This window comes from Ursus americanus, chromosome X (assembly GCF_024610735.1).
Source record: "Ursus americanus isolate L20-20 chromosome X, mUrsAme1.1.p, whole genome shotgun sequence".
Taxonomy (NCBI): Eukaryota; Metazoa; Chordata; class Mammalia; order Carnivora; family Ursidae; genus Ursus; species Ursus americanus.
In genome coordinates this window covers 15,739,130-15,752,961 of record NC_142164.1, presented here as the reverse complement: position 1 = coordinate 15,752,961, position 13,832 = coordinate 15,739,130, and the positions used below count along the sequence as shown (strand labels likewise).

At 47.7% G+C, this 13,832-nt stretch overlaps 1 protein-coding gene across 7 annotated transcripts in view; it reads left to right on the top strand.

Moving 5' to 3' along the window:
* The first annotated feature begins 544 nt into the window (after positions 1 to 544).
* Positions 545 to 13,832, top strand: part of INTS6L (integrator complex subunit 6 like) — a 52,094-nt gene continuing 38,806 nt past the window's right edge. Inside the window, exons 1-3 of one of the 7 annotated variants that reach the window (XM_087859853.1) lie at positions 545 to 562; positions 898 to 983; positions 1,125 to 1,202. In XM_087859853.1, coding sequence (XP_087715979.1) covers positions 912 to 983; positions 1,125 to 1,202 — 150 coding nt within the window. In that variant the 5' untranslated portion in view covers positions 545 to 562; positions 898 to 911. Of the gene's footprint in view, positions 563 to 598; positions 984 to 1,033; positions 1,203 to 13,832 lie in introns of those variants that run through there. The other 6 variants (XM_045800034.2, XM_045800036.2, XM_045800037.2 and 3 more) reach the window with 6 other exon arrangements.

Below are 13,832 nucleotides of genomic sequence, written 5' to 3'. Positions count from 1 at the left end.
TTAGTTTTCTTTCTAAGTGGATATAAGTGGAATGCAAGGCCAGCAACCGCCTTACAAATACTGATCAAGAGTGGGGAGGCACTGAAAGGAATGCGAGTAGGTCTTGCCAGGAAAGAAGTTTGCTGCTTCTGAAATGTTTTGGTCTTAGCCACTGGCAGGACTGATCGATTGCAGTTAGCAGAGCGTTTTCTGTGCAGCCTGTCCAAGCATCTGCTTCTGTAGTGCTGCGCAACTGTTGCTCCAATTCACTCTCCCTTTCGAATCATCATCTCTGAAGAGCCAGGGAAAACCCTTCAAACCGCCCTAAGTATCCTAACAGCTTTCAAGTCCCTTAAAGGAGGGTCCTTAACATTTCCCCTTACCCCCTGCCTGGGTTCAAACTTCAACTCCCAGGGTTCGCCCAAGTCCCTCCCCTTGCCCTGTCATCTAATGAATATGCAAATACCACATAATTGGCAGCCAATGGCGTGGGTTCTGGTCACATGGTGCCCATGGTAGGTGAGCGGACAGAAGTTGTGTGTCGGTGAACAGAGACAGCTCTCAGTCTGGGGCGAGCGCTTGAGTGAGCGTGGACGGATGCTTGGGCAGTAGTCCCTGCGGCGGCGGCGGCACTAGTGGTGGCAGGGGAGGGGAAGGGGGAGGGCCCCGAGGGCTACACACGCTCACACTTTCAAGTTCCCTTGGAGGGAGAGGAGGTGGGGCTGCAGAAAGAGGAGGCCAGGAGCAGTTCATCCGTCCCGTCCCGTCTCCCGCTTTTCCTCTTGCTCCCTGCACCCTGGCTCTGCGAGAGTTGAGGGTTCGGGTGGTAGTCCGCGGCAGTGAGGGCAAAAGGGTCAGGAGAGTGGGGAGCGGAGCCAGGGGTGCGGGGGAAGATGCCCATCCTGCTGTTCCTCATAGACACGTCCGCCTCTATGAACCAGCGCACTGACTTGGGCACCTCCTATTTGGACATTGCCAAAGGCGCTGTGGAGTTATTCTTGAAGGTAAAGGGAGGGGAGGGGAGAGCTGGGGAGAGCTCCCGAGGGGTGGGGGTGGTGGTGGATCTAGGTGCTTCTGTAACGTCCGTATCGCCCCCTCCTCCCTCCTTCCCTTCGCGGCCCCCTCCGTCATCCCTCGTCACGCAGCTGCGCGCCCGGGACCCGGCCAGCCGCGGAGACAGGTACATGCTGGTCACCTACGATGAACCCCCGTACTGCATCAAGGTAAAGGGGCCATCGAGGGCGTGGGCGGGCGGGAAGTGGGAGCCAGGCGCCCAGGGCTGCCGCCCCCTGCCCCCGCCCGAGGCGGTGCTGCGATGCCCGGCGGAGCGCGCGGGCTGGGCGGGGGCGCGCGGAGGGCTGGCGGAGCGGCGGCGGCGCCGGGGGCCAGGGGACGCGGGAGGGGCGGCCGCGGGGCAAACGGCTTCGGGGTGGGGGGCCGCCGAGCCGGTGGCGGCGCCGACCGCAGCGGCCTCGGAACATGGCGGACATTTTGCTTTTGTATGAGCCAGAGAGGGAGACTGAGGGCGCTGCTGAGATGGAAGGGAGGGAAGGGAGGGAGGGGAGGGGAAGGAGGGCCCGAGACCCGGAGGGAGGCCGCGGGGTGGGCCCGCCCCCTCGGGGCGCACCGGGCGCGGCGGCAGCGGCAGCGGCGGCGGCGGCGGCGGCGGCGGCAGCGGCGGCGGCCGAGGGGCCGGGCGGGCCGAGCGACTCCGCCCAGAGGTGCTGCGGGAAGGGCGCGCGGGCTCTCCGGCTGCCGGCTCCTCCTCCGGCCCTGCCTCCTCCCCCCGCCCCCCCGCGCCTCCCGCTCTTCCTCCCGCTGCCCTCCCCTTCCTGCTGAGAGCGTGGCAGAGCCAGCCGCCGGCCCTCGGAGAGGAGTCGGAGCCTGTGCACGTCTGTGGTCTCTACCCCACCCCGCTCGATGGCAGATCTCCCCGCGGAGCGAGCCTCCCCACCCCCAGACCCGGAGAAACTTCTCATTTCGCCCCCCCCCCCCGGGGGATCGGTCCGCTCCAGCCCTCTCGCGGGCACCTCCGCTACTGTTAGTGTTTCATTGCGGACTCCGCCGCCGAAGCCGCGACGGGCTGGGGCGGGGACTTGCAGATCTGAACTCACACGGGGCCGAGCTTTTTAGGGACCTGGCCTACCTATTTACATCCTAAATTAGGTTGCTGTTAGCCACGTAGGGATTTGTCCCGGGAGAAGAAAGGAAGGAAGGGGGAGGACTTGACTGTGCGCGGCTGCAGTAGCCAAATTCGATGATTTGATCCACGGCATTCTGTCCTGCAGGCGAAAAGTAGGGAGGATTTAACCTCCGTGGAGTAGTTAATTTATGTTCCGAATGGTGAGGTGATAAAGAACTGCCTCGCCTGCAGTGGCCCGATAAAGTAGAACGCAGACTATTAAATCAACCTGCATAAGAGTCCTGCTTGCATGTTGAAATTTCAAAAATGTATTATTACCATAATCCTTGACGTCTTTTGCTAGACGCCTTCTTTTTCTCAGAATTATCATAATAGTGCTGGGGAGCAGCAGTCTGGATGTGTTGTAATCCGTTTTCAGGCGAGGAAAGTGTTTAAAAGAATGGAACCTACCAAACCGAATAGTTGGCCAGAGAGAGTGCGCCTTCAGAAATAAAACCAAAGGGAGGCTTTAATCCTGTAACTCGTAGCTTGGGTTAACAGTTCGATTAGTGGGTTCCCCTTCAAACTGTTCTGGTTTGGAGGCTTTGTTTTCCGTTTTCGATTTATCTGTATTAAAAACTGCAGGGAGTAGACAGCTTTCAAAATGCCTTAAGCTTTTAAAAAATGTCAGTTTCCCAAAAGGGTGTGACCATTTTTTTTCCACAGAGAAAAGCAGATGTTTGTACATCCTAAGTCTGAAAGTCTACACCCTTTGAGTACTAATGCAGATAAGAACCCACCATCTGCAGTGTGGCCATTGGAAATTCTCCCTAATTTGAAGGAGTAAAAAGGATAAGCCACAAAGCAGTGTGCTTTTCTTTTTCTTGAAAGGGTAACTTATTTAGCATTTTTGATCTAGAAACATTTCATGGCAATATTTACAGAATCTTTGGGAAGGAAAAAGAAAGTCTCACCCCCTTCCCCCAACAACCATCATGCATCTTAACCACGGTATACATATTACTTTGCTTTCCCCACCTATTTTGTCCCATGAATTATTCCGGGTTGCCACATAGTCTTCATAGTTAACATTTTTAGTGGCTGCGTAACTTATCCATGGTATTTTGGAGGCTCCAGATAGTTCTGGGAACAGAGGGGAAAAGTTGGATCTTGTTTTTAGTGGAAATTTCATCTGTTAGCTCATTTTATCCTGCCATGTTATAGATCACATTTTTTCCCCTTAAGGGGGAAAAAAAAAAAAGAAGCATCCTTCCAAGTTGAATTTGATCCTTGTTTTCTTGCGTAGGTCAGACACTGGAAGGCACTTTGTGTAATGCTTTTAATTACCCATCATTAGTTGCCTTCTGATTTAGGCTTGATGCTTTCCCAAGGTTCGCTCAGGTTTTTCATTTTCATCTCGCATGATAACTCCATGTGCTCGAAAATGATGCTTAATGATCTTGATGATGTTTCTGTCACGTTGCTGTGTGTACCTGAATCACTAATGCTCCCCATCTTTGGTAGCATTTTCTCTTTCTGAGTCTCCTCAGCCACTCCCTCCTGCCTTCCCTCCCACCCCTCCCCTCCCCTCAGCATGTGGTAACTATTTGTTCTTTGGCTTTTAGGATCTAGGCATTTGGGAAGGCCTGAAATTTTAGAACATCTGGTGAATTTTTCTTAAAATTTAGTCAAGTCTTTCATTAGCTAATAGCTGGGAGCCAGAAAGGTCTGTTTTCCGTCCCACGGATTATCAAAAAGATCCTTCTCTGATGGTCAGTGGGCATCTTCGTTCCTCCTCAAAACTTCCCTCTTCATGAAGAGCCTGGGTCCCTTCAGCCAAGTGATGGTACACAGAGGGCTTTATTGGTACCTTCTTTTTCTGCAGAATACTGCGGACTGTTATTTCGCAGTCGCTCTACGGTTGGAGGGCTATTGTTTATCTCTCCTCAGAATAACTGCTAATTTCTCAGGTCTTGGTTATATACAGCTCGGAACACTGCAGAGCGATTTCTTTTCCTACTAGAAGATTCAGTTCTGTTGGTGGTGTAACAGACAGGAGTTGTGCATTTGGTTGGGAGGGTTTTTTCTAATAGGCGTGGAACTATTCCCAGTATATCCACTTACAGGCTCTGACAATAAATCTTGTGAAAAGTTCCAGTGACTGGAATTTTTCTCGAATGTATACTGGTGCGTACATGAATATAGTGTTTCACCTAGGACTTAGTAACGTCTTACTGCACATCCCCTAGGAATGGCTATGTGCTCTTTTAAAATTAGTCATACCTGTTACTTGCAGTCGGCTTGGCAGGGATGGAATGAGGTTGGATTTGGGGACTGTATAAAAAGCATATGGAATGCAAGCATTTCGTGCTACATCTGTTTCAAGCGTTGCTTTGTAGACAAGTTTTATACACAGTGTCCCAAGTGTTAACACTACTTTTACAAACTGGTATCTTCAGTGTGCACAGCTAGGATGAAACCCTGTTGAATATTTTAAAATTTCGAGTGTAACCGTGTAAGACGAATACGGGGATTTTAAAAAGTGGGGCTTGTTTTGCATATTGGTTCTTAATAGTTTTGGCTGAGGTTCTGCTGTCTTGTATGTTTTCTTTTGCTATGAATCATAATTTCCTTTTATTCAGTGAATAGCTGAGGTAAGCTTGTCGCTGCTCCTCGTTCGGAGCAAAGTGAGGGCTCCGAAAAGAAAGTGAACCAGGAGACTGGCGGATATAGTAGATATTCAAAATAGTTTGATGTTTGAAGCTACTTTCTTAAAATGATTTCTTTTTTATTGAAGGAAATGCTTTTTTAACACAAAACGGAGTCACTTTTCTAGAAATAGCTGAAACCCACGTATAAATAGTGGGCAGAAGTTGTTTTTTTTTTAATAAATAGGAAGAGATGTTTCAAAGAAATATCCCAAGTCTAATTTGAAAACAGAGAGCACTTGAAAAAGTGAAATTTTCCCTTGAGTGTTGCTTTTTCACATCCTGTAGCTAGTTTTGGTCACTGGTATGTGCATGCCCGAGTCAACATGTGTCAGCAAAGGCAGCCGTTTTGCTTACAGATTTAGGAAGTAAACTTAATGCTTTTTTTTAAAAGACTTTATTTATTTATTTGACAGAGAGAGAGACAGCCAGCGAGAGAGGGAACACAAGCAGGGGGAGTGGGAGAGGAAGAAGCAGGCTCATAGCAGAGGAGCCTGATGTGGGGCTCGATCCCATAACGCCGGGATCACGCCCTGAGCCGAAGGCAGACGCTTAACCGCTGTGCCACCCAGGCGCCCCTAAGAGACTAAATCTTAAAAGTTCTCATCGTAAGAAAAAAAGAAAATAATATTGTAACTGTGTATGGTGATGGGTGTTAACCAGACTTATTGGGGTGATCGTTTTGCAGTATATACAAATATGAAATCAACATGTTGTATACCTGAAGCTAATATAACGGTTCATCAGTTACACATACATACATACGTATGAAGTAAATGCTTACAGACTTTTGTCCACCACTGAACCTCGCCTATATTCCAAAACCCCATCACATCCTATGAATTAAATACAGTTTACTGGAAAATAATTTTCTTTTCTTCTTAAAAGATTTTATTTATTTATTGGAGAGAGAGAGAGAGCGAGCATGAGCGGGGTGGGGGGGCACAGAGAGAGGGACAAATCGACTCCCCACTGAGCAGGGAGCCCTATAGGGGCTTGATCCCAGGACCTGGAGATCATGACCTAAGCCGAAGGCAGACTGAGCCCCCCAGGCGCCCCTGGAAAGAATTTTCTGAGTGAGGTACTTGAGTGGTCACACTTTTCCTTTATACAGGAATTAGAACTTTAGTGGAAGCTTATACAGAAAACCCTTCATCACTCAAGTGTATGCCACTCTATCTGTACTTTTGTTGGTGGTTTTTTTGGGGGGGGGAGCAGTGAATAAAATGTTCCGTGTTAAAAAAAAACACAACAAAAACAAGCAAAGTTTTTGGTAGAAGACCAGATCCTTGGGCAGGGGAGTTAAGTGCTATCTGCAGACTAAGCACAAGCTCTCAGATGACGAGGGAGTACTGACCGAATTGCAATTGCGGAGTCTGGTCTGTTCCTTATCTCAAACCTCTCCTCTATCCATTCATTCTTACCTGCTCCTCCCTTGCCCCACCCCTCAGCATTCCGCAGCTGGACCCCTACTTCCGGTCTTGCTCTCCATCCTGGTTACTAAATTGGTCATTCTCAAAGTAAAACAAAGTCAAGTCATCCCCCTACTAAAACCCTTCTTCAGTGGCTCCCCAGTACATTTCTGAGTAGCATCCAGACTCCTCCAAGGGCACCAGGTATAGCTTCCCTTCGCAGTTGTGCCTTTCCACTCTCTTGTCTTCTCCTGGCCCTCAGGCTACAGCCACAGCGAGAAAGTGGGCTGTGTTCTCCAGACTCACTATGCCTCTTGCTGTTCCCTCTGCCCCGGACACACTGGTTGGCCTGACATGCCTCCACTCTTCATTCTGTATTCTCCAAAGTCATCCTGTCCCTCTGTCCTACCTCTACTCCCAAGGCCATAACAATTCCCACTGTGATCCCCCAACACTGTCCAGACCTCAGCGATAACAGACAGCATGTCATATGGTGATTCTCAGTGCTCATGTTGGCCTCCCTAATGTGAGCTCTTGAAGGGCCCATATTTGAAGTGCTCTCTCTTTGTACCCCGTTACAAACGGTTCAGATTTATAATACGGGAGAATTGTGTCTTTGACAAGACCAATGTATATGCATCCCCTTTCTTTTGTTGGTTGAAATATAACTTACATACTGAGATACATCAATCTTAACGACCTTTCTGCGTTCACGCAACCACCGCCTCAGGCCCAGCTACAGAACATTTCCATCACCCCAGAAAATGCTTCTTGCTTCTTCCTGCGATCCCTTCCTCCCCTGCAGGTAACCGTTGGTCTGACTTCTATCGTGACTGTGGTGATAGGATCAAAGTGGCATTTCCAGAAGAGAAGTCTGACAGTGGATTGCTACCACAGCAGTCTAGGAGCCTGTGATCTAGGCCTGAAAGACCTGGCCCAGGGGGAGACCAGAAGGGTCAATCAAAGTCATGGTCCTAGTCATCAAGGGTCATGAGAATGGCCCTTGGAAAAAAGGTGACTGGAGAATGTGAATGAAGGTATGGGCAGTGTCAAGAACAGTGGACTCTTAACCAACAGATTGGTGGTGAGGGAGGGGGGTGGGCAAGATACAGCGAGAATTCAGTTTCTCCAGTCAGGATTCTAACTAGCTGTGACTGGATCACAAAAGGGCTTTGAAACCTCCAAGCTACAGTGTGTACATTTTTCCTGGGATGAAGAGCTAGGAGATGGAGTTGAAGAGAAATGGGGCCAGGTTTGCCTGTGTGCTTGTTTGGGGATGATTCCCACTAGGGGAGGATGACATGGGCAGGGGAGAGGGACGAAGGAGAGGTGGGAGGGGACCCAGAAGATGTGGTTGAAATTGCCTAGTTTTGCATTAGTGCTGACCACCTGAGAGCTCTTGGCCTTGAAGTTGGGATTGGGGTGGGAGGGATGGGAGAAGGGCAGGGCTCATGGAAGGAAAGGGCAAATCCTGCCCTCCTCAGGTTGCCTGTGCTTCAGGGAGATAATTAGAACTGCTTCTGAGACAGGGCTCTTAGTTTCACAGAGTGGTCAAACATGGCTGCTTCCTGGAGAAGGGCAGGATCAAAGGACCCTCTGTATGGGGGAGCCTCTGTATGATAGGTATGAAGATGGGACCCCACTGATTTAGGTCCTTCAGTGAAAACCTCTTTGTAAACATGGTCTCCAGTTCCCTTTTGCCCAGAGCATAAATGAGAGATCCAGGCAGTCCCTTTGTGTGTGTGTGCGTTGGAAGATCAGAACACACTACCTCCTGGATACAGTGTTCCAAATGGTGATTAGGTTCCCAGACCTTCCTCCCCAGGAAAGCCTTTTTAACCCTTAATGTCACTTAGCCAGAGAACTATTGTGTTTGTTATTGTTTCTACGGGGAAATGGGTTTGGGTTTCCAGGGTGATTTGTTAAAAACACATCCTTCCCCTCTTCCTCACAACTCCTGGTGACTAGTGGTCCCAGGGAGGGGTGGGGATACTCTTAAGGGGTCCAGTAAGGAGGATGAAGGGCTGAGGTGGCAGTGAGGGTAGGCATAGCTCTTCAAATACACCATTCATGTTTTATTTTTTTAATCTTTTTTATTCATTTATTATATATATATATATATATATTTTTTTTTTTAGAGAGGGAGGGAAGGGAGGAACAGAGGGAGAGGGACAGAGAGAATCTTAAGCAGTCTCCATGCCCATCAGGGGCTCGATCTCACGACCCTGAGATCCTGACCTGAGCCCAAGTCAAGAGTTGGACGTTTAACCGGCTGAGCCACCCAGGCACCCCCACCATTCATGTTTCAGATTGGCCATATTTACACCATTCGGTACAGCACGCACTGGGCACATGTGGTGAAAGAGCACTTGAAAGGCGGCTAGTCTAAATCAAGACGTGCTGTAAGTGTAAATTAAACATTTGATTTTGAAGACTCAGTACAAAAATATATAAAATACCTCATTAACAATTTTTGTTGATCACAAGTTTAAGCAATCATACTCTTCATGTATTGGGTTAAATAAAATATACTATCACTTTCACCTATTTTCTGTATTTTTTAAATGTGGCTACTTGAAAATATAAAATGACATATGTGGCTTGCACTGTATTTCTGTTACCCAGCGGTGTTAGTTGATGTTTTTTCTTAAGATACTTATGACGTTCAAGTCCTAGAAACTATTTGCTAAGGAGGTTCTTTTCTCTTGAAGGTCTGTTTAAAATTAACACCATAATGGACTCATTTGTGCATGAAAGGTTATCATACAGTTCAGAGTTGATGGGTTGATAACCCTTGGCCCTGGGGCAAAATATGAAAGCATCCCATTCTTGTTTAAATTGAAAGCCAGTTTGGTTGCTTAGACTTTTGGATGCAGTTGGTGATCCAACTGGTTGGGTTAGAAGTGTTTTCCTAGGCTAAGTACAATAGAATGTATGTGTGAACTCCTAATGTAACCACGGGAATGCAGAATTCTGCTTGTAATATGTGTTCGCCAGCAGCCCTAAATGTTGCATGCTTTCAGTGTTATTAGAAATATGTGACACAGCCCTGATTCGATTTATAGAGCTTCTTGGCTCAAGAATCCTTAGGAACAGCATTCATCAAGAAAAGTAGGATAAAGGATAAATTCTCTAGCTTGGCATAGTATAAAACCTAAGAAACAAAGGGGGGTTTGTATCCCTGCTCTTATTGGAGGCTTTCTCGATGTTTCCTAGCAGAGTCCTTGTCTTATATCATGGGGTGTCATCAGTAGCATTAAAAGGAGGGGGGAGGCCCCGGTCCACATGATAGGAGAGCTCGCATGGTTATTCCTCTCTCTAACCTTGGTCCTCCTAATGGGGGCTATGGAAGTGACTACGTTATTTTTTGCTACTGTAATGACTCCCATTTAAGGAAGAAATAGCCATGTTCAATTCCGAGTCTGGACGAAAGTGCAGAAGTACTGCTGAAGGGCTTGTATTGTATAGCCCTGGTTTTGGGTCCTCCTAAAACCCACCGTGTTGTCAAAAGTGTCATCTGGCTTTTACAGATACGATTGGCCTTGTAACTACTTTCTTGTAATTGTGAGCAATAATACAGTCGCTTTCTAATAATAGCAGCTGACGTTTATTGAGTAATGCCTATGTACAGGGCCATGTGCCAATGAATATAAAGCACTTACTTCATTTATCTTCCCAACCAGCCTAACTCAGGGAAACCGGGGCGCAGAGGTTACTTACAACACAGGCGAATCGTAACCCGGGTCTGTCTCTACTCCAGAGTCTGCAGTAAATGAGCCACTTCACTTTTCCTATCAGTCATGGGAGAACATTCCTTTGAATAACTTCTCACTGCTATTTTCTCATTATGATATACGTCCCAGAGCCATGTTTTTTAGACAGAATTATCATGCTCTTATTTATAGTTGTTCTTGATATAGCAGTGCTGGTATTAGAGCAAGCGCTCAATGAATGAAAATTATTACTAGTTTTATTTATTTGTTTTTTCCCCTGACTATTTCTAGGTGAATATCACGGTGCATCCGTTTGTGAAACAGTTTGGCTTGTGATGGGCCACGGTTCTGCCCCTACCCAGGACGGTGGGCGGAGGTGGTGGAGCCGGGGATAGTGGCTGTATGTTGGGGGTGGAGCTTGAGGGCGGGGCCTCCGGGCTGAGTCCGCCCTATAGAAAGAGCGGTGGGCTTGAAAAAGCAACCGGGTCGTCCTTGCCCATCTAGTGGCTTCCAGGATCCGATCTGCCGCTTTCACTCTGAATCTCCTGAAAACATGTTTTTCTTGTAAGGAAGAGAAAGATGTTCAAGATAAGCCACAGTAACCATTTCGTTTCTTCTAATCCATAACCTGTGGGGAGGTAGAGTGGTTTTAGGTGTCAGCCTGTGCCTTACCTAATGGTATCTTCTTCGTTCCCTCCACATCACCCAGTCTCCCCAGGCCCCCCACCCCTGCCAAACCCAGGTCGCTTGTGTTTCCTCCTGCTTAGTTAGGTTGGGAGAGGTGGATTTCAGAGAAGGAGTGGAGATCCCCCCCCCTCCCCTCAGCCACTGGAATCTTAACCAGAGAAAAGGGGAAGACTTTCGTGCTGATGTGCCCGATGTTCACCCGATTATACTCGTCATTCATGGCATTTGCTGTTTCATTATCTATATCCTGCCCTGTGAGTTGAATAGTTCAGTAAACTTAGTACCAGGAGCCAAACTCTGGACTTGAATGCTAATGAACAAAAGACCAAAAGCATTTATGTTTGTGCAAGTAAGGAACAGTACTAGCGAGAAAAGTAAATATGATTTCTCAAGGCCTTGGGATTCACTATATAGCTACTTGGGCCAATTGACTCATGTTTATTCTCTTTGCCCTTGACTACGTTTGGAACTGTTAATACTCCTTCCTTCCAGAAACTGCCTCCTCTATATTCTTTCCCTGTCTTCCAAATCCACTCCCTTGGTCAATGCATCTGATCTCATTCGTGGTTTCCAATATTTCTTCCACATGGATGCCTCTGCATTGTCAGTTTCGTACCCAGGCATCTCTACTTGGCTGTCTGTCCTGCCATCAGCTCAAAGGAAGCATGTCACGGAGACCCTGTGGCCCTAAACCTATCCCCTCTTCCATACTCCCCGGCTTTTAGTCACCCAGGGTTGAAAGCCAGACATTATTCAGCTTTGACCCTGACCTTCCATTTCTTCTAAGACCTGTCCGTCATCCCTTTGAAATGTCTCTTACATATGTTCCTTCAGCTCAATTTCTGCCGCCTTCACTTGAGGCCCGGTCCTGACCTTTTGAGCTTTGACCACTCTAACAACTTTTGACTTGGTCTCCCTGGTGCCTCCCAAATTCCCACTCTTCCCACACTGACCGCTGACTTTCTAAAAAAGCTGGTTTCATCATACCCACTCCCTTCCCCCGCCCAGGCCTTCAAAGACTCCCCACGCCTGTGGATGGCATCCCGGGCCCTCTGGGATCTGCTCCGTTCGTGTGTATGAAACTTATTCCCCGTCATTTCCCCACAGGAGCTCCGCGCTTCAGCCAGACTGGTCTCTTCCACCCCCTGAGTTGGGTCTCCCCATTCCTGATGCCAGCCCTTAGAGCATCAATTAACCAAAGGAAAGGGGGATCGGAGCCCAGATAGCTGGAGGCTGGGGAGGGGGGAGGAGAGAAAGTGAACTGGCAGCATTCCAGGAAGGGTGTGACTTGAGGGGGAGTATGTGACGGAAGGTGCTTTATTATAATGATGAGAAGTTGCAAAAGGAAGAGGGAGGAGGGCGGAGTATGACCTTTGGAGGTTGATTAGCCTGAACTAGACCAAGATGTTGTGATTTAAATCGGCCTGAGATGCCCGGAGGCACGGCTGTGTCCTCAGAAGCCCCTGCTCTCTGCATTTGTCTGTGCCCAAGAGAGCCTGCATCGGTAGACAGTAGACAACAGGATTCTGGGGGGAGAATAGCTAGGCTTTAATACGAACGCGGCATTGGAAAGGGGGGGGGTCCCTCCTGGTTTATTTCTTGTAGGAGAAAGCTGAAGACAGGGCAATGCTCTCCATTTTTCTTAAAAGCTCACACGTCTGTGCTGACATTGTAATCTCCACCTCATACCGGCATTTCCGAGCTGTTGTGTTAGAAGTCTGGTTAAGTCTAGGTGCTTTTATAAAAACCCGTTTCTAGAAAGTGGTCATGGTACATCCTGTCTGGTAGGTCACCCCACCCACTGTCACACAGCCGCAGTCTGCTGCTGATTAGATAGATACATGACCCTGGGCAAGTCACTTGCCTTTTATAGGGTCAGTTTTCTTATCATCTGTAAAATGAAGGGATTAGACTAGATTATTTCCACTTTTCTTTCCGGGAAGAAGTACAGACAGACTGTATAACCGAAAGGCGTGCAAAGTAATAACTGAGCCACGGATGGAATTCAGGGTGATTTCAAAATTGCTTTAAATTTTAGAAAAATGGATCCTGTCCATGCCTAATGTGCTTTCTCGCACACTTAACGTTACGTCCATGAATGTCACTCCATTTTATGGGTAAATGTCACTCCATTTTATGGGTAAATGTCACTCCATCTTATTGATGTCATTTCTGTTTGCTGCTAACAGCTCAGTGATTCTTGGCAATGGTTACCTCTGAAGAGTGTGGAACTGGGAGCTTGGGGGAGATATTGACTGACTTCGTATTTCTTCTTTTTTCTCTTTTTTAGATTTTTATTTATTTGAGAGGGAGAGAAAGAGCGAGCATGTGCATGCATGCGTGAGCTGGGGGGCAAGGGGTAGTGGCAGAGGAAGAGGGAGCAACAGACTTCCCGCTGAGTGGGGAGCCCGAGGTGGGGCTCAATCCCAGGACCCCGGGATCATGACCTGACTGACTGAGCCACCGAGGCTCCCCTTGACCATGTATTTCGGTTGGGATTTTCAACAATGAATGTATGTTACTTGTATAATGTAAAAAAAAATTGCATATACAATTTTTTGAGAAAATAATTTTTAAAAAGTCTAGGGGTGCCTGGGTGACTCTTGGTTTTGTCTCAGGTCTTGATCTCAGGGTGGGGGCTCTACGCTCAGCAGGGAGTCTGCTTCTCCCTCCGCCTCTGCTGCCCCCCTCCCCCATGCGCTCCCCCCCTCAAATAAATAAATAATCTTTAAAAAAATTAGTCTGGAGGAAAGAGATGCTATGTAATCTTTGGAAAGTCGTGAGTGGCCATTCTTCAGTCTCCTCTGTTCAGTTCTTTCTGCAGTGTTTGGGTGGCTTCCATCCTTGTGTCTTTCCAAGGCCACCTTTGTTAATTTTTATTTTGTGCATGTGTTCATAAAAATGTCTTCTGTGGGAATCCAAAGTCTCAACAGTTGAACATGTGATCTGCACAGTGGCTTTTTTTTTTCCTGATAATAGGTCAATAGCTACAGTTGAAACCGTCTGAGAGTGAGAGGGGTAGTAACATTTAACACCATATCTGACCAACTTTGGCAAATTTTTTTGCTACTCTAAGGTATTTTTCCTTTAGTAACAATGCAGTTGAGTTTCAGGGACAATTTTCCAAAAGTTCCGTTTCTATGTGTTAGCATACTCTGGAGAGGATCAAGTTTTGATCTTACCGTGCTTTGAAGTGGGAGGTGTGCTGCTT